The 25,339-nt window shown below is 30.7% G+C and overlaps 2 protein-coding genes and 1 long non-coding RNA gene across 5 annotated transcripts; 1 reads left to right on the top strand and 2 right to left on the bottom strand.

Annotated features, from left to right (window-relative positions):
* Positions 1–1,277: 1,277 nt before the first annotated feature.
* Positions 1,278–5,866, top strand: LOC148230177 (uncharacterized). 3 transcript variants are annotated; one of them, XM_088197475.1, is made up of 5 exons: positions 1,278–1,534; positions 1,828–1,974; positions 2,043–2,294; positions 2,364–2,405; positions 4,545–5,866. In XM_088197475.1, exons 1-5 carry the CDS (start codon positions 1,406–1,408, stop codon positions 4,821–4,823), a joined length of 849 nt encoding a protein of 282 aa, XP_088053601.1. In that variant the 5' UTR covers positions 1,278–1,405; the 3' UTR covers positions 4,824–5,866. The 3 variants fall into 3 exon arrangements, with proteins under 3 accessions (XP_088053601.1, XP_088053603.1, XP_088053602.1); XM_088197477.1 differs by lacking the exon at positions 4,545–5,866 and adding an exon at positions 2,956–3,584; XM_088197476.1 differs by lacking the exon at positions 2,364–2,405 and having other exon boundaries at positions 4,545–4,895.
* A 381-nt stretch (positions 5,867–6,247) lies between these two features.
* On the bottom strand, positions 6,248–8,119 carry Gos28 (golgi SNAP receptor complex member Gos28). The gene is made up of 6 exons (XM_088197478.1): positions 7,961–8,119; positions 7,557–7,735; positions 7,398–7,487; positions 7,071–7,222; positions 6,893–7,009; positions 6,248–6,693 (listed from the first exon to the last, which is right to left on the bottom strand). Exons 1-6 carry the CDS (start codon positions 8,058–8,060, stop codon positions 6,573–6,575), a joined length of 759 nt encoding a protein of 252 aa, XP_088053604.1. The 5' UTR covers positions 8,061–8,119; the 3' UTR covers positions 6,248–6,572.
* Positions 8,120–9,029: 910 nt separating this feature from the next.
* Positions 9,030–10,432, bottom strand: LOC148230175 (uncharacterized). Its single transcript, XR_015811378.1, has 2 exons — positions 10,344–10,432; positions 9,030–10,277 (listed from the first exon to the last, which is right to left on the bottom strand). It is a non-coding gene; the product is annotated as an uncharacterized LOC148230175 (long non-coding RNA).
* Positions 10,433–25,339: the final 14,907 nt, after the last annotated feature.

Raw genomic sequence — 25,339 nt, 5'->3', positions numbered from 1 at the left:
GCAATCTGTTCACCTTTATCTTCCTTGAACAAAAAACGAGATGGCCGTTTTATTTTTAGTGTCCTCTTTTGATATTTTCAAAATCTGATCACTAATACCAACTTGAGTAATGTCTTATCATACTTCCAATATTTTTTACTTGCATAAAATGTAACAAAGTCAGTCTTTAAAAAAATCCACATAGCATATAGCATTGTTTTGGTAACGTTATTTAAACAGTTTTATCAAATAGAGGTGAGATATAAAACCTGGAATAGATATTTTTAGTTCGTTCCGTTATTATGACTACTTATTATTTTACATAAACACATTTTTTTGGTGGACCTCGGCAAGAAGACAACGGTAGGTGATGCCTCGTCCAACGTTTACTTGCATATATTATCATATGTCAAACACTTGCATATGTCAAACATGAACATTTCCGAACGCCGTAAGACGGCGTTCATGAACGCATACAATAGACGAAACCTGCGTCAACAGAGGCAAACACCACTTATTCGCACGAATACTAGGTAATTCTATACGAGGATATGTTATGGTCTGATCGATCTACCTCTCTTATATTTTGATTGTATTGGTAGATCAGTTGAAATTGTAAAGCAGTGACTTTTTTCTAGTACGAATAACGGATTTACTCCAATACCATTTAATCAAACTGAAACCTTATTTTAATCATGCCATTTACATATTATTATGACATTACTGACATTGTAGTCATAGAATCATCTCTCTTTTTTGCAATTATATTGTCAGTTTATGGACATTTTACAGATAAATTTTCTCTAATAGTTTCAGTGATTCGTATAATTTTGTAACTTAGATCATTTACCAAATGCAAACCCGTGAAAAAATTGTCTATGAATAAGTGGTAATTTTATTCCATTCTTAGTTCAAAAAGTTTTTCAGTGTAGGCTAGAACAGAGGTTGGCAAAGTGTGGCTCCGGAGCCGCATGCGGCTCTTTGGCCCCTTAAGTGCGGCTCTGGCACAAATATCTACGGGCATTCGCGCAAGACGCGCCGGATTTAAAAAACAAGGAAATATGGAGTTCTAAATTTGAACGTCTTTGTGTTAATTTGGAAAATTATAATAAAGGTTTGCTAAATTAATAAATAGATTTGGCTCTTAATTTTTTGTAACGTTATAATGTACATATATATATATACATAAATAATAAAATAAAAGTATACTTTTTGATACTGTTAAAATATTTAAAAGTGATTATTTTTATTTCGTTAATGGGCACATTTTAATTCGTTAAGGCCGATAATTTCGCCGAGCTCGTTTGACAGCCGTCGATTTGTTGTGGTTTTCGCACCGGCGGCCGGTCCGGCGCGTATATCTCTGATTATCCGCTTAATGGGTCCGCTCCGACGGACCGATCCATGCCAGTGATTAACTGGCGACATGTCTCACGAGGAGACACTCGAGTCCTTCCTGCCTAAGTGCCGCATCTGCCTCACCACCAGCGGATGCATTGACATATTCGAATCGCCCCGGCTGGCCGAGTGCATACAGCTCTGCACCAATGTCTTGGTAACTACTGCTCTCGACTCAACTCTCAATCGATATTTTAATACATTTCGTCCATTGTAAGCCTGAGATTCTGTATGTTTTTGTTCAATTGTGTGGATACAAAATCAATACTTAATTACAGTTTATATAACGTTAAAAAAATATTTAACTTTCAGTATGATATTAAAAGCTTAAAAATTATACTACAGCATTATTTTTGCCACAAAGATAAGATTACTAGATGTCATAATTATTTTTTTAAAACTTGTTGTTTTTATTAACATAATAATATTATTTAAATACGTGTATTTTAGATCAACACTAAAGATAACTTTCCTCGGAAAGTTTGCCGTTCATGCAATCGATTAATCCAAGCCGTAATGATGCTGAGGTCGTTGGCCATAAGTGCCGAATTTAGATTGAGATCGCTGGAAGCGTCTCAAAATAACATCAATAATGAGGTATCCATATTATGCCTTACTATTGAATAATATTATTACAAAATATAATTTTTAATAATATTTTTTAGATATTGGAATGCACTCCTGATATATTACTTGACGACGTTGATTTTGAATACGAAGAAGACGACTTTGAAAACAATAATGGAGATGTCGAAATCAAAAGCAGCACCATTGAGACGTTTACGCATATTCAAGAAGATGTTATTATAAAACAAGAACATTCAAGTAACAATATATCAAACCATAACAAGAACAATAATGTTGAAGTGGATACCAAAGATGGGTTTTTATGCTCAAATTCAGAAAAAGAAACATTCGTAAGTTCAATTTAAATCGAGTTTGTGTGAGTATTGTCATTATTATAGCTTATACTGTATAAATTTCAGGGAAATCCAAATATTAAGCGAGAGAATATGTTGGTTTGTGAAGTAAGTATTATATATACAAACACGGTTAACCGCGTGTTATGCATGAATTTAGTAGCAAGTAAATTAATAAATATTTTATTTATTGTTTTAAACTTGGCTAAATTTATTTATTGATTATTTTAATGTTTTTTTTTAATTTTTTTATACCCCGTTATAAATTTTGAAAAATTATTCATCGAAATATTTCTAAAGTACGTCTTATTTCTGTCCTTATATTCTACTTTCAGTGACGTTACATCTCTAGTATTGCACGGTATATTAATTATAAAATACATTTTATCAGATACAACCTCCGGACATAAAACGATATCTTAAGAAAAATTCAATCATATTTCATTGTTGCCTTCTATCTCCTCTATTAGTTGCTTTTGAATTTCTTCTATTTATTTGCATTCTGCCAGTTATTCTTCAATATCTTACCTTTCTCTAACTGATATTTCTAACACATTGTTCGATATTTATTTTTGAAAAAAAAAACATTTAAAAATGTATTTTATTAGGCAAGATTTTCTCTATTTTCTTCTGTTTTATTTTTGATTTTCGGTTTCAGATGCATGTTTGCTTCATGGCTTAAAGTATTAGAAATTATATACCGATCGCCTGTATCAAAATGACTAATAGGCCTGTGATATATAGTTATTGAAATATTTTGGCACTTACTGAATATATTATTTTGTATCCAATTTTAGACAACCTCGCAACTTAAAAAAAGTTAAAGTTATTGGAATCACACAGTATTTTAAAACTTAAATTTTTTTTATTAAAGCATTGCAAAATTGTACCCTTTGATTAATGTTTAAATTTACACAAATACTATTATGATAGAAAATACACAACTTTACAAAAATTCACACGTAACTTTCGCAAGGAATAACGACCAAATCAGGCTTCTCGGAATTGTGAATCGTTTAGTTAAATAATGAACGCTTTTTTTATACGGAAAGTGATTTTACTTTCAGGATCTCGTATTAGATTATTATAGGAAAACTGTAATAATTCTTCATCTCGGGAATTTTTCTTCATTTAGGGATGCTGCAGGAGCTAAAAGGTCATCCTGAAAATTTTTGTTCAAAAATGTCTGAGGTGACCCTTTGCATACTTTTTCAAAATGTCGACTATAAAAAATTAAAACTACCTGCTGAGTTTTAAATCAAATTGCCAAAAATCTTTTCTAAAAAATATGAAAAAGTAATAAAAGATGTCAATAACTTTTTATAATTGAAATTTAAAAATGTTCTGGCTAAGTTTGTTAGCCAACTTAATCCGCCATATTATTTCAAAATGCTAACTATTCAAAAACTTCGTAAATTTGTCGAAAAAAATGTGAAGTACAAATAAGTTTTTTAATAGAAATTGAAATAAAATAAAAATTAAAAAAATTGTTTTTACTCTTTTTTGAAAACAGGATAACTGTCATAGTTTTAATCAGATTAAACATTTCTTTAAAATAAGCCTTGTAAATATCTAAACTAAGTACGTTAGCTATTCTAATTCAAAATTTTATTTCAAAATGGCAGCTATAAAAAGAAATCTTGACTTAAAAAATAATTATAAAAAAAATGCTGAAAAATGTTTTGTATTAGAAATCGAAATAAAATTAATTAATTAATTTAAAAAACTTTTTTTCACATTTTTTACCAACAAAAATCTACCTAATTTTTGCGGCTTTTTATTGACATTAAGTTAAAATTTATAGAAACAGCAATATAAATTACTCACATCTGTTCATCATTAACACTTAACTTTACTGTAGCTTGTTTTTTTTATGCTGAAGTATTTTTATTCAGCTCTAGTCCTTAAGTTAAGTAAATCAAACTACTTGACAAAATTTCTGTGCGGGTTGAGACTCCATTTAAGTATATTTAATTTGTTGATGCATTAGTTAATATTTCCTTATAAATAAAAAAAAACAAGTATTTGCTAATGTGAGAGCGCTGTAGTGTGCAGCTTCTCTGGGACTCTGAGAATCCAACTGGTCAAGAGCGAAAACTCATGAGAAATGAATTATAACTTTCAACTATATTTAAAATAATGAACTCACAAACCGACGATATATGCTTATGTAAAAATAATGAAATTATAAATATTTTGAACAATTTTTTATAAAATACAAATATCTTACATGTGTTTTAATTGCAGGTTTGTAATAAGATGTTCAAGAATCGTAAGTCGCTGTATCTTCACAACAGATATCACGATGAATCCAAGCGTCATACATGTTCTTTGTGCGAGAAGAAGTTTACAACTAAAGGTGATCTAACAAAACATTTGCGCGTCCACACAGGAGAGAAGCCGTATAAATGCATAGTATGCTTAAAGATGTTCTCACAAAACTCGACTCTAAAGTCGCATTTGAAAATCCACCAGCGGAAAAATCAGTTTCCATTGATAAAACCGGAGGTTCAACCGTGTTTTTAAGAGCTTTCTAGTCAATCGAGCGATACGAACGAAATAAATGAGACTGTTCGATCAAATTTTATTCTATGAAAATGTTTTTATGAATTTATTTTGGAGTGGTGATATTTATTATCAAGATGGTGCGGTCAGTCATAGATGTAGTGATTAAAAGTTGCCTTCTACGTTGGAGTGAATGCAACGTGTGAGATTGAAATGTGATTTATGTGTATGTTTATTTATGCTTTAATTATTTTTATAAACTGCCTATTTATTTTGTAAATTGTCAGGGTAGATTTATTGTAAGTCTTACTATACATATAATAAATGCGGTATTTTCAAACTATTTTTTAAATAATTACCGCATTTACTTATTGTTTAACTCTGCTGCTGAAAAATATTAGGAGTAACCCTACTTTAATATATCTAGTCAGTGTAAAGTCACTATTTTATATATTTGCATACATTTATAAAAATAAATATTTTATTTTTGTTTTAATGTAGTGAAAGTTGTCAATTCTCAGAAAATTACAGATGTTTTTATCCTGCTTCAGCAACGAATAAATGTCTGGCAGAGGTAAGGGGTTTCTCAAAACCAAAACTTTTCAGATTTATATGACTCGTTAATAAAAGTAGTTTTGCATTACAAATGGTTGCCACAAATAAGTTGAGTCATTTTATATTACTATGATTAAGACTCAAACTTTTTGTTATACTTTATTCGCAGTTGCTATGACTTGAGGGTTAATATTAATTAGCAGGGACTAAAAGTTAACTCTTAAAGTTCTTACTTTTCATGAGATAACAGCATTAAAAAATATGTTCTTTTTTAATGGTAATTGCTGATTATTTCAACAATTGTCATCAACTATTTTAAATGGCAGCCAAAGATTTAAGTCAAAATAAACGTATTTTTCCAAAAATTATATTTATGTATGTATATTGACGAATATGATTTCATACCTAGTCTATAATGTCTAATTAGAATAAAACATTGATATATTAAATATTAAAATTGCAACCAAGTTGTACGATAGATATATTTTAAAATAAAAACGGACGAAAAACATCTTAACGTTTATTGATTCAAGACATTATAAATATAAACCAATCTATAATAGATAGATGTAAAAAAATATTTTCTTAAGTCATAATAGTACAACTAAAATTAATAATATAATTAAATAAAGAGTGATATTTTATTGTGAATATTATAAACATGATTATATAATATGTAATATTAAAGAAAAAATCTAAATTATATTTATTTATTACATAGACACATTCGAAACTAGATATTCTAAAATCGATGTTATTTACGAGTTATTAAAGGGTTTTAAATATTTTTATTTTGTAATATAACAATATATTTTTCATGCGTGTATTAGAACATAACATTTCAATACTCCCGTAACCGATTGTGTAAGTTTTGTGTAAAAATATTTAACTTTTTAAATTAAAGATAATTTTATTGAAAAAACTCATTTTCTCCATAAATATGTTAAATAATAAACTCATATCCATACTTTATATAATAAACATTCATAACAATTAGACAAGATAGACGCAAATACTATAAAATACGGAGGATTTACAAATACGATCTACATTTGAGATTCTCCGTATACACTTGCACATTGTAACTACAATTTTACATTAGACTTCAATTGTGTGTTCCATCCGATTGTATTTCGTTTACATTATAATAAAAGTTGGTACAATAATTGCAGTTTTTTTATTATTATCGTATATTATTTTTTTAATGTTAAATTATTATTTGAATGCATACAATAGCAGTAAAAATGTACAAACTCCTACGACGATTCCGATAATTAGAGAATCGCGTTTCTTTCTTGAATTTATCCTGTGGATCAGACTATGAATAGCTGGAAACCTGAAAAAATACAAATATGGCTTTTAACTATTTTAGACTAGAAATAGATTTTTTTAATTTAAAAAATATAGATATTATTCTAGTATAATAAAGTCATCGCTTATGTTTAATCATGAAAGATTTGATTATCAGCCAGATCACAGCTTATCAAATTTTTTTACAGATTTCGAAAGTGATACGTTTTTTATTTAATAATTACCTGTTAGACATATCGTTGAATCTAGTCTGAAATCTTTTAAAAGAATGACGCTGAGACGATAAATGCTCTCTGGTCTCCACTGCAATATTTATCTGTTCCTCTACCAAGTGATGCGAGCTACAATTAAAAAATTCATTAATAATAATATAAAAATAGGATTAAAATAAACAATTCATACCTATGTAAATGTGCATTTTCCTTAGCGTACTGATCACGCCGAGAAAGTCCACCTAAACTTGAGTTCCCAGCTTCGGAACCGCGCAACAGATCCTCTCTTTCCCGCCGCGATATCCAATTACCCTGCGTTTTTCTAAACTCTTGCTGATAATCCTATAATATATAAAACAATTTATTGTTGTAGACCTAATAGATCATAGATAATACTCTAAGAATGTATCCCTTGAAACGATCACAGTCAATTGACCACTCATTATGGTAGTGTTGGTAAGTCACTAAAATACAGCTAGTAATACATTCTCAGAGCAACCGGTGCATAAGTACTAACATTCAATATTTCCCTGTGCCTTTGTCTCGTGTGTGACATAGCAGCACCGCTCGGAGCTTGTTCTGCCATCTTATCGTTAACGGCAGCTAACTATATCATAAAATAATAAAATTTAATATATATATAAATATGGTAAAATAATTATTTTAAAATAAATACTTTATTAATCAATTGTTGTATTTCCATCGCCATTGTTTCAAACATATCATCGGGACTCAGCAGTGGTACTGTGTCAGCTTGAAGACTACTACTACTACCTCCTCCGGCTCCCAATTTGCTGAAAGCCACTAGCTTCACGTCTATGTCATTTTCTAGATTCCTCGCTAGCTTTCGTAGGTCTGAAACATGAAACGACAGCAATACTGCAACATTCAAATCAAACTCGAGCACATATAAAAATTAAATTTTGATTCGATATGATAATTTAATATCATAATACAAATACAAAGGTTGACGTCGGCATGTCTGCGCAATTATGATAAAACGGCAAAACAACCTTTTATATGCGAAATCTTACTAGGAATTCGATTCTTGGTGTTGATTTATAGCATTATTTTGATTACCTTCCCAATTAGAAGTTACGCCGCTTGCCATTTTGAAGCATTGACGTCCAGTTGACACTTGGCTGTCTCGAGTTTTGGCCGTAAATTTTATACCGGCCATAAATAGTGCTACATTTTTTTATACAATAATTCGATTTAGTAATGTAATAAATACTCTTTAATATTATAATATTAAATAATAAAAATAAATATATTTATTATATTGAGATTCACTGAGCAAGGTTTTCCTTGGAGAATTTATGAGAAATCCATATTCTGCAAATTAACAGCTATCCTAACTTTTAATGAGTGTAAACTGATGTAAGCAGCACTTTGAGATTTTGTGCTAGCTTTTGTATTAATAACCTCGGACCTGCTTTAATGACATCCCCAATATATTCACTAACAACCCCTTATGTAGATATTCAATCTCAAAATTCCCGGAACGAAATTTTTAGAACCACATTTAGCACTTTCTTACTTGAATACCATCCCTGCCCGTTGCATTACAGATGTTTTTAACCGCTATTGTCGCAAAGCATAATATAACTAAACTGAAATTATTTTATCTCAACTGCCATTGTTGATTTAGGGTTGAAAATATCGAAACAAAAAATATCCCGTTACTGTTAATAAACACTAAAGAATAGTGAAATTTTCCTTAATTTATAAAAAGTTATACATTTTTGTAATCTAAGAAAAAACCCAAAACTAATGGGACAACCTTATATAATACATAAATCATTTTAGAACCATCATACAAAGTAAGTAGAATTTTCTAAAATAACTATCGACGGTTTGGCGACGAGTGGTAATTATACAAATATTGAGCCGCTGCAGTAGTATTTTATTGAATATTATTACTGTTGCATGTTATTATAATGAGTGGACGGTGTTCTGATCTTTGCCAAAATTTTTTACCATTTAATATAAATTCTGACCAGTCCAATTTCAATTCTAACCATATAATATAAATTTCGACTTATTATTATTATATAAATTATAACCATCTAATATGTATTCTGACCATATTAAAATGACCGAGGAAATTAAAAAAATAGTTTTAATAAAAAAATATTTAAACCACAAATTTGTTTATGTAAAAACTACATAATTTATTAATAATTATACTGTACACTTTAAATTAATGTTTTAATAATGTTAAATTAAATTTAAACCAATTGATTCAATCAACTGTATTCTCAGATTGTCAGACAATTCTCAGTTGCAGTAAGAAAGATAATTTTACCCACTGCTAGCTTTCAACTAAAACAGAAAAGACTAACTTTCGTGCCCCTCGGAGTCAGGTCTGAATCCCTAAAGGAGATGCTCGAGACAATGAGGTAAAAACGATACAGTAATTACTTTTTACTAAGACTTCTGTAATCAAAATCATACGATCAAATAAAATATGTAATAAGTATTTTGGGCCAAACATTAGATACACTCAGTTGCTTGTAACCCGCTCGGTTTTATTGCCATTTTTGTCAAGAAGTTTGACCGATAAATTGATGGACGTCATCCGCACAAACAGGGTATGCTGCGAAAGTATGCACATACAGCCTGAGATGCGGCTCCTTTACGAAACCATCCAGCTCTAGCTCGATCAGACGCTAGTGAAGAGTACTCAGCTGCCGATGGTAAAATATGATAGATTACCTAATTAAATATGCTTGCGCAGTAGATAGTGACTGTCAATAGCATTTACGTTTATCCCATAAAATATTATTAAGAAATAATACATTTGAACGGTATTGTCACTATGAGAAGGTAACGGCTGTAATCGGAGCTTAACTAAATTTGAAATACACCGTCAAAAGTAGAAGTGTAGAAGTATGCAAAATAAAAGAAACACAATCTTATTGAAAATTAATGATGCAGCTGAAATCAACATATAAGTTTACATATTGTAATTAAAAAATTGACATAGAGATACATGTGTGCAAATGTAGTTTTAAAAGTTGACTGGAACGGTATGTGAAGAAATCCATTATTTATTTCGTCTGAAGGTGGTTTTCCACCGTAGCCAGAAAAGTCTTTAGTCAAACGTAAACGCCGCTGACAGTTACTATATGCTGTGCAAGCATATATTATTTGGAAATTTAGCATATTTCAACATCTGCAGCTGGGCACTTTGCGTTAGCATATAATCCAATTAGAGCTGTTCGGTTTCGGGTAGAGGACGTATTTCAGCCAATTTGCGCGTGCATCCACGTCATATCATGTTTTTGTGGATGACTTCCATCGTTGTGTCCGACAGTTATCTTGGCAAGGTATCTTAGCTTAGCCAGAGCGGGTTGCAAGCATCTCAACGTAGCTGACGTTTGGCCCTGAATGGCTATAAACCAAATATTATTAGATTAATGTTTCAGTGATATCTTATGATATTATTACGACTACTAACCCAAATACCAGATCCGCCGCTCGCCATTTTCAAACAATAGCGTCAGATGTCACTTATTGATCGCAAGTTTTGGCCCTAAATCTTATATTGACCATAAATATTTACATTTTTTAATGTTTTATGCATAAATTTGATTTTAATAGCAATGCATTATATTAATTTAAAAACTTTGTAGCAACTAATATAAAAAGTATATGGCTTACATTTTACAAATAGTAAAAATGATCGACGGACGAGGTACCGCCAGCTGTTAATTGTGCTGCCCCCCGTAGGGATGTGCCGATGAAAAAAACTAAAAAAAAATGATTTTAGGTGGAAATAAACGGTGACGAAAAAATTTAGAGATTAAAAAATATATAAAAATACAGATTGACAAATTTTTAGATCAAAGAATATTTTTATAAATTATTTTGTTTTTATATAATTGCACTATTGTTACATTTAATTTACAATATTTGCAATTTGATTTGTATTTATGTATTGGTAAGGTGACCAGCAGTGGTGTAGTGATAAAAATTAAGTGCCAGAGCGCTGAACTTACACCCTCACACCCCAAATTTTTTTCGTGTATTTTTTTAAAAATAGCCAATATTGATATTTCAAAATATTTATATTTTTTGAATGTTTTTGTGAGAATAAAAAAAAATATTTCAACATTTTAGTAATGTATTATAGAATTTTCCTAATGTAATATGTAAATTTTTATTATCCTATTTCATGATTGCTACAACGTTCGAAAGCGTTTTGGTACATATATTTTTAACACTACACAACTGCTTTCAACAATAGCTTTCACCTGAAAGAGAGTGCACTTAATAGAGCTACGCCAACCATCGCCATAGACTGAAAAACCCTGTCACAATACAGCTTTAAAGCGTTTAACTCGATCTTCGTTATGGCTGGATTTTTCATACATTTCACGAGAAATTTACGTATATACAATACTTATATAAATTGTATGTATATGAATAAAATTGCTGCACAATAATAATATAAATATATCCTAACCCAAATGTAATCTTAAAACCAGGAAAAATAATTTTGTTATAATAGTACTGAAATTACAAATAATACTCAGAAAGTTAGAATTTTTAATACTTTTAGAACACCTCTTTATTCTTCTACATAATCAGAAATGCATATACAGCATAAACTCAAGTATTTCAATAGAAGTTTCAATATTTATGTAAGTAAGAAATGTATCGTTTGTTATGCATTTATGGAAATTTCAAATTAATATTGAAAGTAAACGGAAAGATTTATACTTTGATCTGATATTAGATATTTAACATTAGTTTGAAGTACAGAATCAAAAGAGCATTTATATCAAAATGTATCTCAATATGTATAATGGATTAATATTCTATTAACTTGAAATATTATAAATAACGACAGTAAAACATTGATTTTTGTTACTAGTTTTTTTGCTATTTTTCTGTTCTATTTATAATTTTGTATTTTGTTATATTTTATTAAGACTTACTTGTATTTTAAAATTATTTTAAAATATTTGACATAATGTTAATTACTTTATTTCTGAAATATTTTTATTGCATGAATATAGATGGCGTTACTATATAGTAAAAATAAATACCAATATTTTATTAATTTTGCTATTTAGTCATAGGTGTCAATATATAATATATAATAATAGTACAGTAACAAATAATTTATAAGCCCTTCCATAGCCCTTATTATTTAATTATTTAAAAGCTATTACTTGAGCCTGTTCTTTTACAATTGTTAAAAACTGATTAAAACTGAACTTATACAATAGACTATTTATGTCAATAACTGTATTATTTTACGTTTTAAAATGATTTATTTTTTCTTTGACAATTATCAGATTTTTTCAATTCAAAAGCTAACAGCGAATATGGAATAAAATATTCGCGAAATACATTTTGATGTTTTAAAAATAATAACAGTCTTGATAACTACGAGAACAACAAAGCACTACTGCCCTGTATCCTTACACGCACCAGTGCATCCCTCCCGGCAAACAACCAATCACAAGGTAGAAATTTAAAAACGCGTAATGATCAACCATTGATCAATGTAATTGTCCTCTGACTATTAATAATAAACATACCAACCTTTAGTATTTATATACTAGTCATGTATCTAAATTACAACATAAATTATTGTATTTATTGTTAAAAAACGACTTTTATGATTTTTTTTCAATAATATTTTATAGTAATTGTTTTTATTAAATTTATCAATTACAATTTTCCAATATAATTTATTTATGTATATTAAGTCTGAATCAATGTATACGACTCAGTTTTCAAGTTTGGATTTTCCTATGTTTTAAGTAAGTATTATTTAAATACGAAATATTTTTCATCTGCATTGAAACTGATACAGGACCAGCTCTAGGCGCTTTAACGCGCCAAACAGATAATAATCCCCCCTCCTCAATTCTGATTAATTTTATAAAAGTAATAGTATCAGTAGTGCAGTGCTGAATGAAAAAATACAAAGAACTAATAATAAAATGTATTATTATTTGCACATTTGTTTGTGTTTTGCACTGTTCAGAAATCAAGGTAGAATTTAACAAAAGCACTTAAGTGATAATTTTTTTAATTATTTCATTGTTTTACTGATATACAGTATTTGAGAATATCGATTCTTTTGACCGAAGAATGCTTTGTTTTAGATATATATTTTGTGTTTCTGATAATAAAATATTTTATTCATCTCCACATTTTCACAACGATAAGGATAAAAGTTTCACGTTACCCATAAAACTTTTTCCTAAATTAAAAAATAATAATTAAAAGGAATATAATTACTAATTAATTTTATTTTATAAATATATTAATCATTAAAATATTTCTTATATTTCTTATATTAAAATATTTATTTCTTTCTAACAACTACCGCAGAATTTGGTTGAAAAGTAATACAAACATAACCATAGTTATGAACACATGGAAGTGATTATTATATTGTGGAAAATGAAGAATGATTTTTTCTTTATTTTCGTGTCTACTTCGTAGAATTTCGCGAGCGGTGTATCATAAACGCTATAATGAATTTTTAAATTATACCTTCCTGGCATTGTGGTGTATAAAAAAACGACACAACACAACACAAGAAACAAAGCAATCCACCTCCGAAGCAAATCTTCCCCTCTCTCGACAATAAATCATTTTTGGGTCAGATATCAACCCGTGTTGAAGTTGGCCTTCTCTTTTGACTCTCGGGATGATATGCACTGACTGACCCGCCCCCATTATGTTTTACATTCTTGAAAAGTTTTATTTTTTTATTATTTGTTGCGGTCGCTAATTTCCATTTTTGCAATCTGCTACGAGGACGAGATAAAAAACGGCTCCTTTAGCCAGAAAAAATGTAGTGCCTAATGTTTTTCGCAGATGTTGTTTATTCACTGTGAAAATTGCGTGAAGAACGAATACTATCGAAATAGTAAAATCGATTATTATTTAAGTCATTAAAATTCTCATCCAGGACCGAATCAAAATCTTTTATTATTTTCTTAAAAAATTAAATCGCCAATTTTTTTAGTAAGATTTAGAACGCTTTATTTTTTTATCAAAATATGCTACATTTACAGAACATCTTATTTTAAGAGCAAAATCTTATTTTTAAAGGTTGTAAAGTCGGTAAAATAATTTCTCAAGAATGTCATCATACTGTCTCCATGATTATTTTCGGGTCCAAGCTCAATTTCAAAGCATATTTTGAAGCTTTTTTGCTATCTAATCATTGTCATGATCTCTTCTGAATATCGCAGAGAATGCATTTCTCATCGAAGGTAATGAGTAATTAAAAAGTGACGTTTTTAACCTTTCCATTAATTCGTGTGATACTATGTATTATTTTACCTGAAACAATTTCAAAACAAACCTTCAAGTAACAGATCCCCGAAGAGGTTTTTGTCAACTTTTCCTCTATAAATAATTAGCTTAATAATCTAAACTAATGTAATAATTTAAGAAACTAAAAATGTTGTAGATTAAGGTAAATAAATTAGGTTAGGTAGTTAATATTATAAAAATGTATTACACCCAAAAATTATGTAAATTTATTAGCAAATGTTAAATTTACAAAATAAATTATATACGTATCTAAACAGATGTTTGAGGATTAGTTTCGGCAATGTTTCTCAATATTTCTTCAGCAATAACATATGAAGAAAGATTGAGATTAGGCTCATTTTCAATTCTTGCTATGAAATCATAGCAAGAATATATGTATAAAAAAGTAAAAACTGACATCAAATAATGAATCTGAACTAAGCTACAGTTGTTTGAGATGTATGCACTAATGTATTTCTTCATCTCTTTTTATACATACAAGAAAAAAAGGAGCGAAACATTGCCTTCAAAAGTACTTTCACAATAAATATTATCATATACCAGCAAGACAAATCTTAAAGGCTTGGTTGTATTTGTTTTCTATATGCCTATTAACCCTTTAAGTAATGAATTAATTTATACAATTTATTGAACATATATAATTGAGCTTTTGTCAACTTTTTTTATATCAATACAGAGGCTTTCAATATTTTTATATAAAATTGATATAAATGATTTTTTGTCATTTTAATTTATTTCGTACTCTTTAATTTATTAGTATTATTTTACAAATATATTTTTTTTATATAATTTTAATGTTTTTTATTTATTATTACTTCAGGTATATATGTAACTATATCTGGGGTACTTCAAAACAGTGAAAGATCGACCGCCGTACATGTACGGCGATACTCTCAAAGGGCTAAATCTGTCTTGAAATAGGACACGCAAATTTAAGTGGCGTCTTTGCTTTAAAAGAACAATCATAGAATGATATTTTTGATAACCACATAGCAAATGACCACAAATAAACTTTTAATATCGAAGTTTTTTACAATCCGCAATAGAATCTATTTCAATAAATACTCTAAGATTATCTAAGAATATCCTTATCAATATTATTATACATATTAATGGACCGAGACAAAAACCATCAGTATTCAAATGACCATACTGAACATATTGATTCCAAAAAAAATATTTATTTTAACGGAAAAAACCTAGCCCATTTTTAAGAATTATGGCATATAAAACATTATCATAAGCCTTTACAAATCAGTGTAGATATTTTTCCAGTTGTGTAGATATTTCGTTACTATTGATATCGTATATGTATTAATAAGAAGATTTAAAGACAATACACAAATCAAAAGGTCATCATAGTACTTTGTAGTGCACAAAATAGATTAATACTGTTTTTATAGAATAACTTCTATACGTTTGAATTGATATTGTTTTTTACGCGCGCCACTGCTTTGGAACTACTGCCTTTCTTCTCTCAGCGACCAGGAAAAGTGATTTCGTATCCCTCACGTAGACGCTTGATATCGCGAATCCCCGGAATTATTCTTCCGCATACTTTGAAAGATAAAAATGAAATAGAAAAGGGGAGTCGAGGGTTGCAAAACACACGGGAGGGTAAAAAAAAAGGAAAACGTCGCCGTTCCCCCTGGATGAGAAAATTAGATGAATTTTGCACACCCAGAATAGCTTTTTATATTATATTTTTAAGAAGAATTTTCTTATTTATTATAGGTAAATATATAATACTAGCTTTCGTATCAGGTTTCCACAGCATTTTATTTTTAATTAAATACTCAGTCTATAATTGAAAAATTAACATGTATGTGTTTTAAGTGCTCTGTTTGTGACATTGTGACATACGATTGACCACGAAAAAAGCATTCATCACTCGACTAATAGTTACTTCAATAACATATTCATATAATGCCTTTACAAACAACCGATTCTATTCTATTATTTTTTATTAAGAATTTGATCATCATAACACGGATCCCCAATGCGTCATGATGGGTTTTATACGAACAAGAATTGTACTATTAAATATTTAAAAATAAAAAAAATATGGCGCACCTCTAAAATAGATCCCAAATATATTTTCAGTTCCTCTTTGCTATCGCCGAAAACAACCTGTGTTTGAAAAGCTTGTTGAGAATCTGGATGGCTCGTATAAGAATCGTTTTCAAGCTCTGACGTCATGGCTACGAGGGTCAAGAATAAAGGACGCGATCGCAACTCTCTAAGACACTAAAGCTCGCAGCTATCTATATTCCAATATTAAACTTAATAACTCAATTAAAGATTATTGTTAATTATATTGTGAATTGAGTATAATAAACTGAATATATACAATATACAAAAAATACTTTAATCACAGAATTCTATTCGTGTGCTTTTAAGAGGAATGATAAATGGTTAGTCAAATAAAAAAAATATATATTAAAATCTACATAAGGTAGTAATATTTCTTATATTTTCATTTTTAATTTATACCTAGAAGCGATCGATGGTTGAGCGTGCTTTTGCCACCCTTCGACGTCAACCACGGATTTTGCTTTATCAGTCTGCACCAGAAGCCTAAGGGGAGATCCTGGAGTCAAGATATCTGGTCGTATGACTGACTGCATCGAGAACAACTGACATGCACCAGCAGTGAGATAAAGGACCCTCGTTTCATACAACATACATACAATAGGTACCACATTATGTATAAGTAAACAAACTAATACAACGAATATTTTTTCTTTAAGGTCTTATAAGTGCAAAAAATATTATATTAAAACTAATGTTCTACTTGACTTATTTCAGAATTGTTTCAAAATAAAATACAAGTAAATAGTAGTTAAATATAATGCAATCACGAAAAAATATTTTGGTGACTGACAATATTACTAACATATTTAACATAATAAATGACCAGAAAAATAAGCAATTGTCAAGATTTTCAACTTTGATTACAAAATTGAACTCTCTGATATTTTTTTATAAAGGATGGTGAAAAAAGCTTTCCTTAATTAAAATTATGTATACTTTGATATTCATAAATGCACAAAATAGATTTATATTTACAAAAAACTATAAGAAAATAAATATAAGTACTAGCTAAACAGATAATTAATAAAATGGTGACATTTTACTACAATTTTGATATTCATAAATGAGTTTAACATATCTAGAAACTAAAGCTCAATTTGGTGTAATATAAACATTTTTAAAGAAAGCTTTTGATAATAAGCATTTACCAGTTATAAATCTATAAATGAGATAGTCATAAACTGTTGTTCAGTTGAAGTTATTCTACAAAAATATATTTTTTACAAATTTATACTTTTGACATTTACGAAAAAAAAATAACATCCCTAGAAATTATTTAACACGTTACTTAGCTTTTTGAGGTATGAGGGCTTTTGTATCGCTCTTTTTCTTCTCGTTTGCTGATGATGTTGGGGTCATCATCTTGGGCATAATTTTGCCTTTATCTCAGTCACCCCTGACTGTTGCGTCGTCTTTGACTCGATCTTGTGTTTTGTTATTTTTCTGTTTGCTTGTTACTAAGGCAACAACAAGTACATTAATTATCGAATTGTTTGTAACTAAGGGAACAACAAGTACCATATTACTTTCGCGTCGTCTCATTTAATTAGTGCTATTTTTCTTTTAATTTCGTTTTCAATTCCTTTTCTATAATTTTTAACAATTGAGCTTTTAATTTTGCCCAAAGTTAATAAGATGATTTTCATTGAAAATGTGGTTTGGCAAAATTGATATTTTATCAAAGCTTTTTATTGCTTTTCTATGTTCTATCTTTTTTTGTGAAATTCTACGGTTTGTCTGACAAATGTAAATTATGTCACAATCGTTACAAAAAATTTGGTATACTCCTTCCGATTCATTAATTTATTTGTAATGGTTCCTACTTTATTTTACAATTTAAAAATTGTCCCTACACATTCTTTGGATAAAATATTAGAGATTAGATAAAATGCTTTTATTTTATTTATTTTATTTTATTTTTAGATTAAATTAAAACCATCGTGGCCTAACAGGTTACCCCAATGCGCCACGATGATCGAAAACAAATTTTAAATTTATAAAACATACAAAAACGTGTATGTACATAAATATAACAATACTTATACATAACAAAAAATTATAAAATATTAAAATTAAATGATACAAACTGGATCAGATCCTCGTAGCTAACATTAAATAATTCAATATGTAATGCCAGCGTATTAAGGATCTGGATGGCCACAGCTATAGGTGAGTCGGCAAGTGCGGATGTCCTAGCCCTAAAGACCATCAAAAGAGGTCTCGATCGTGATTATCGAAAATGTTCCGGTACCCAAAACTGGAATTCCTCGAGAATAACTGGATTGTTGACAGCACCTTTTAGTAATTTGAAAAAATGCTTAGCGACATACAGCTTTCTGCGAGAACTCAGCGAATCATATCCCAACGCTCCTAAAAGAAAGGCGCTGGGATATATGTACGGATAATAACCAAATCTTAAATACCTTTTTTGAATTTTGTCCACTAAAAGGGAATATTTGGCTATTCGGGGATTCCAACTTATAGATCCCGATTCAAGAATGCTACGAACTAAGGTGTCATAGAGGATGCGAATAACTGACGGATCGTCAAAGTGAAAGGCATTCCTCATAACAAAGCCGAGCATCTTGGAAGATTTATCACAAACGTCTTGTATGTGTAGAGAAAACCTCCATTTGCTCTCGAAAGTGATTCCGAGATCTTTAGTGGAAGTTTCTCTAGTCAAAATGTTACCACCGAGATGGTAGAAATAAGCTGATGGCGAAGGGATTGAGAAAATGACACAATATGGCACTTTCCGACACTAAAGGGCAGACGGTTAACGGAAGCCCATCTCCACAGAGAGTCTAAATCACTTTGTAGAGAGAAGGAGTCCACAACATATCGAATGCATTTATATAATTTTAAATCATCTGCGTACAGAAGAAAACTTGAATTTTTAATTGCTGTATTTATGTCATTAATAAATAACACAAAAAGCAGAGGTCCCAGATTGGATCATTGAGGAACCCCCAAAGGAGTAAAATATTCTTTTGACAATCGTCCACCATATGTTACAAACTGTCTACGATTGCTTAAATAACTCGAGAATAATCGAGTTAAATTATCTGAGCAACCGAGGTTCGACAATTTTTTTAATAATAACCTATGACAAACTTTGTCAAAGGCTTTCTCAAAATCTGTATACACGACGTCTACTTGAATTCCCGCATCGAGAGAAGTTGTCACCGTTTTGGTGAACGACAGAAGGTTAGTAACAGTGGAACGGGCAGGACGAAACCCGTGCTGTTGGTCTAACAAAACTTGCCGAAAGTGATTATAGAGATATTTATGAATAATTATTTCAAATAATTTAGCAGGAGCTGACAACACCGCGACTGGTCTATAATTCTTTATATATAATTTGTCACCCTTTTTGAGAATAGGGGTGACTTTTGTGCATTTCCATAGATCAGGAAATGATGATGTTTTGAGAATCAGATCAATTCATCTTTTCCAAACCACACTTTCAATGAAAAGCATCATATAAACTTTGATACATAAGCAACTTTAAAAAATCAATTACAAAAAAGTTATAGAAAAGCAATTAAAATCAAAATTAAAAGAAAAATAGTACTACATAAAAAAGACAATGCGAAAGCAATTTCGTATACTTTGTTACTGGTTTTAAACCATGCTAAATTAAATTTTAATAACATTTATACAAATATATATTTATTTAAACCAATCAATTCGAAACTGAATGTACAATAGTTGTTGTTACCTTACTAACAAACAAACAGAAAAATAACAAACAATGACGACGCGACAATCTGGTATGACTGAGATAATGGCAACATTATGCCTAAGAAGATGACCCCAACATCGATGGTCGAAACGTCGGTAAACGAGAAGCGAGTAAGAAAAAGCGCAATACAAAAACCCTCATACCGCAAAAAGCTAAGTAACGTGTTCAATATTTTTATTTTGGAAATGTCAAAAGTATAAATCTGTTAAAAATATATTTTTGTAGAATAACTGTTTTTTAGTTAGCTAAAAAACAGTTTATGACTATCTCATTTATAGACTTATAACTGGTAAATACATTCATTATCAAAAGATTTATTTAAATCTCTATATATTACATTAAATTGTGCTTCAATTTCTAGATATGTTAAACTCTTTCATGAATATCTAAAGTTTATTAATTATCAGTTTAGCTAGTGATTATATTTATTTTCTTATATATATATATTTGATTTACTAAGAATATAAGGATACATTCCCATCGTACCAGTGACCCAGAATTTTTTTTCTCTATCCACAGCACGCGTCTGCTTATCAACTAGGTGGTTCCCGATTAATCTCGCACATTATCCTCGCGCGTGTCCTTAATCAAGACCAAAGGTCGAATATGCCTTCGACACCCTTCTCAATCGGATATCGGACTTCTACCCCATACATTGCCGCGGACACATGAATTTGTTTGCGAAGGGGTTGCGCGATCCGACCGTGAAAAATCGTCACGTGCCGAAGGGGTGGATTGGCGATTAAGCCGTGAAAACTATGCGCGGGCGTGCTGAATGTATGATTGGTATTATATTATAAAAAAAAGGTTGACGATCGGCGTCGTAAATCATGATATTTTGTTTGCTTATTTAGGTGATCGCTTTCGACTTAATTCTATGTTGAAAGGTGGTTCTTATACATCTAAATCGATTAACTTATTAGCAAATATTAGTTTCAACTAGTACAATAATACAATTCCTAAAAGTGCCATCAGAATCTCTAATATGTATATATTTTCAATGAAACTTTTTCGTAGACTTTTTCTCAGTTAGCTCCAGTGTCACCTTGCTGCGTCTGTAGGTCGTTCTCTATTATTGTTGTATTGAAAAGAATCGTTAAAGTTCTCCGTTGCGGTCACTTTGACTGGTGTCGGTGGGGTGACTTGTTTCGCGTGTCATAAATCACGGTTCGGAATGGGAAAGAGTTTTTCTTCGAAGGTTGTCGGGGGCGTTTCGTGCTTCCGGCCAGTGCTTAAGCCTGAAAAGCAATTTTCTCTTTCGGTAGGAAATGTCAGAAGGCACATCGTCAGAATGCTCGTTGTTGGCCGCAATTATTCGCACGAACGGGACGTGGACACGAAGCCCTGCGCCTGGCACGAGGCCCACGACTATTGCTTTTCTTTTATAACATCAAGAACGAGTCTTTAGTTCGGTCTGTTATGCAGAGGGAAAGATACATTTTTGGACGATTTTTAAAGAAAAAGCAATCTCAGACTAGATGGTTTAAATGATATTTAGTCATGAATTATAAAGCAACTGTTATTTTACATCATTTATTAAAATTAAGTATTAACAAATATAAACACTCAGATGTATGTGTAACGTATGAATATAGTCCGAGTGATTTGATTAATGATTTCTACTGTTATTTTTTTTGAGGCCAAAGTGTCGTGCCTTTGTAGTCAAATAGACGCTGGAAAAGTTGTTGATAGTTTATATTATAAACAAATATAAATTATCACATGCGTAGAGAAATAAAGGTGACGTTATCTGACAGTGAAATTGAAATTGAGGAGAGTCTTCGTTGGAGTGTATAGTTGTATTATTGTCGTGATGTGTTTTCGTGGTGCATTTTAGACGATCCGCTGTGATTCCGTGCCATCCTCTTTCTGCCTCTCTCCCTCTGTGAGAAAGTGTCACATTGCGAATCACAGATGTGGATGTTTGCGAGCCAATTGCATGGTTTCTTAGACACACCTTTGAAATGGTCCAGATGCCCACACTGACGATCGGTAGCTAAAGAGTCGAAGAACAATAGCTATATGCTCGAAATAAAATGTATTGTCTAGCGCGTCCTTTCCAAACAAAGAGAAGTTTTTTGGCAGTACTTATGAGTACTATTAAGTAGTAAATGAAATATTTACATTTATTAACGCAATGATTTAATGACGAGATCTCTTTGTCATTGTTGTGTAAGATACTGCGTATAGCCCAATTACTCTTAATTTGTCTTTCGTTTGTATGTTTAAATATTCGTTATAATGACTTTTAAACTGTACAAGTGGTTATAATATTATTTTATTTATTCATTGATTTTATTTAATATTCATGATATTTATCCGTGAGATTAGGAAAATCTAGGAAAATCTAGGAAAATCTCCCAGACACGATACAAATTTATAGTACGTTACTTTTAAATATTTTAATTGATTAAAAATGATCATTTTCTACAATCTCTCAGGCAAATCAAAAAATATTTTTTTATAAAATTGTTTTGATTTTTAGGTAAATGGTACTATAGTGCTGATTTCACTTCTTCATTTGAATTCAATTTTTTATTCCTCAAAAAAATGTTTCATAGACCTTAAGGAGCTATGTCTGGTGAATATGGAGGGTTTAATAAAACTTTCCAGCTAAGGCTTTTAATTTTACGGTTTGAGGGCAGGTGAGTGGCCTTGTTTTGGTCCAATAAATTTTACAGAACCCAAACTTTTCCTGATTTATGAAGGTATCTTTGGGTGTTTGACCGGTGTGTTCCAACTCTCCTGGACAATTCATCAATGAATTTGATTCAGCTTCGGACAGTAAAAGACTCTTAGCAACCAAGCTATATCTTATACTTTTAGGCTCATTTTTAATTTTTTTTAGGTTTTAATTTTCTGAACCTGAATTTTTGCACTGAATTTTTTTAAGTAGAAATTTTTGCCTTTCTTTTTAAATATAATTCGCACACCATGCAATTTCGTAAATGTTCTTCCGAAGGACAGTTGTTTGCAATTAATTAAGATAAGGTAAGGATGAAATTTTTTAAGTGTAATGCCTGCACTCTCTGGAAGTTAGCCAAGGTTGGCCAAGGACGGAATATAGTGGGTTACTTCGGTTGAGCTCGGTTCTGTCCGCTCTAAAATCTCTCTGAAGTTGTCCAAGGTTACCGAGAACGGGAGGTAAATTGGGGGTAATTCAGTCGAGCGCTTCCGAACATTGTCGGCAAAAGGAACGAAGTCGGAGCTGCTCTTTCAAGCGCGAGCGGTGAGATACTTCCCCTTTCGCTATCTCGCGTATTAAGTGACGAGAGTGAGAGAGATAATGATATGGTGTTTTCCAAACTGAGATAAAATGAGTAGCTCGGTTAAATTTCAGTATGCGCGTATGCGTCCTATGGTTAACACGCATGTCGAGAGCTGCATCGTGGTCACGTGGTCAAGTTTTAATACCACATGCTTAACGGGGACTTTAACAGACTATTACTAGACAGACATCTTTGAATATTTTAGGGCGCCAAAAGGGATTAATTATATTTTTGATAGTATATTCTTCTAACAGATATCGTTATTATATTTTTTTTCATATAAAATTAAATAATTAGTGATACTTGATTTTGTTAAAAAAAATCGTTTCGAATATCCTTATGTATTTTCATAGATCGGCTTATATAAATGGCATACCATAACGAATTCTTATTTAGAATCGATGTTGACAAATTCTAGGATAATCACAGATGTGGTGTTCGTATTCTGAAGTAACGTTTTTATGCCTTATGGCATTTTGCAAAAGCCGACAAAGATTTTGCGTAAATTGCATATCTACGACCGAAAAATTTTCGCTGATATTGTATTGGTGAGTGCACACACAAACTTTTATAATTATCAGTAGCGTAATTTTAATAATATGACAATTTAAAAATTGCGATTATTTGGCACATTTTTCGATCGCGTGCAAATATGCCGGCTGTACGTGACAGAAGCCGCCGTCCGGTCATTTACTCGAAGTCGTAGGTCTCGGCCGACTTCAGTTGTAGCTTCGGTTCGGATAACTTCCAGAGAGTCTAGTGCAGGCATAAAATCAAAAACAAGTCTTTTTCTAACACAAAATCATGCAAACACGTCTGTACCGTACCGAAATATGGCAATACTCATATTATTCTATTACGTTGTTTCATTTCCGTATTCTGTAATTACAACCATGAAGAGATATTTAATCCATCCTATCATCAGATTATCTGACATATGCGCAATGTTGACACGTGTGTGTAAATACAATATACTACATAATGGGTAATTCTATATGGTCCATTCTGATTCAGGTGTTTACATGATGAAGTGATGAAGGAAAAAATAAATATACAGATGCGTTGACAAAAGGGGAACCGAGATTGATAGAGTGTCTTATTGCTGTCACACTTTACTCGTCCCCGCCGATCGAAATTTCGTCCCAGAATCCCGCGGGACAGTGTCCTGTGGGACGCGAATGTAATTACATGCATCCTTTGAACGTGTCAGATAAGATAAGAGAGCATACACGTTCGATATGTGAATTTCTAGTAAAAAAATATTTTGAATGAAATCTGCCATTAAAATAATGGATGGGCTGTCATTTATATACTTTTTAATATTTTGTGCTTATACTTATAATATGATTGTAGCTAACAATAAAGTAATACTAATAAATTTAAGGTAATGTTATGTATGAGCTATAAAAAAATAGTATGATTACCTTTGACGCGTTATTAAACACGTTTATTGTGTTGAAACATTTTTTTGTATACAATAGTATTGTTTAAAAAATAAATGAAATAGTAAATATTAACACCACAGTTACCCAAATAATATTTAACGACACGTGAAATTATACAATTAAGCAAAATTATATTGAATCTCATTCATTCAAAAGTAAAATTTATTCTTGAAATTACTGTGTTAAAAATAAATCAAGCTCTCTGGAATTCGAAACAAAAAATGTTCAACGACGCAGTAAAATTAAACTTCTAAGAAAGTTATTCCTCGAATAAAATAGCCTTATTATAATTTTGGGTGTATTAAAAATAAACTGAAGCTTTCGACAAGCGTGTATGGAGTCATTTATAGACCGTAATACCTTTTTCGGATATTAAATTCTGAGAGGGACATTTGATTAGTTCTGTGATCACGGCGCCACAATGAATCGTCCCCTTTATCCAGTTAGGAACGAGAATAAATAGATTCGATTCATTCCCAATTCCCAGACGGGAAAGATGAGTGGCTCGTGTGGTGAGATTAGAGAAATAGTCACGGACAATACGTAATATTAAATGCATTTTTTATATTATTAATTTATTATCATGTAATAA

This window comes from Plectrocnemia conspersa, unplaced genomic scaffold (assembly GCF_051122295.1).
Source record: "Plectrocnemia conspersa isolate PC_06_02 unplaced genomic scaffold, ASM5112229v1 ptg000011l, whole genome shotgun sequence".
Taxonomy (NCBI): domain Eukaryota; kingdom Metazoa; phylum Arthropoda; class Insecta; order Trichoptera; family Polycentropodidae; genus Plectrocnemia; species Plectrocnemia conspersa.
This window is presented reverse-complemented; position numbering and strand designations above follow the sequence as displayed.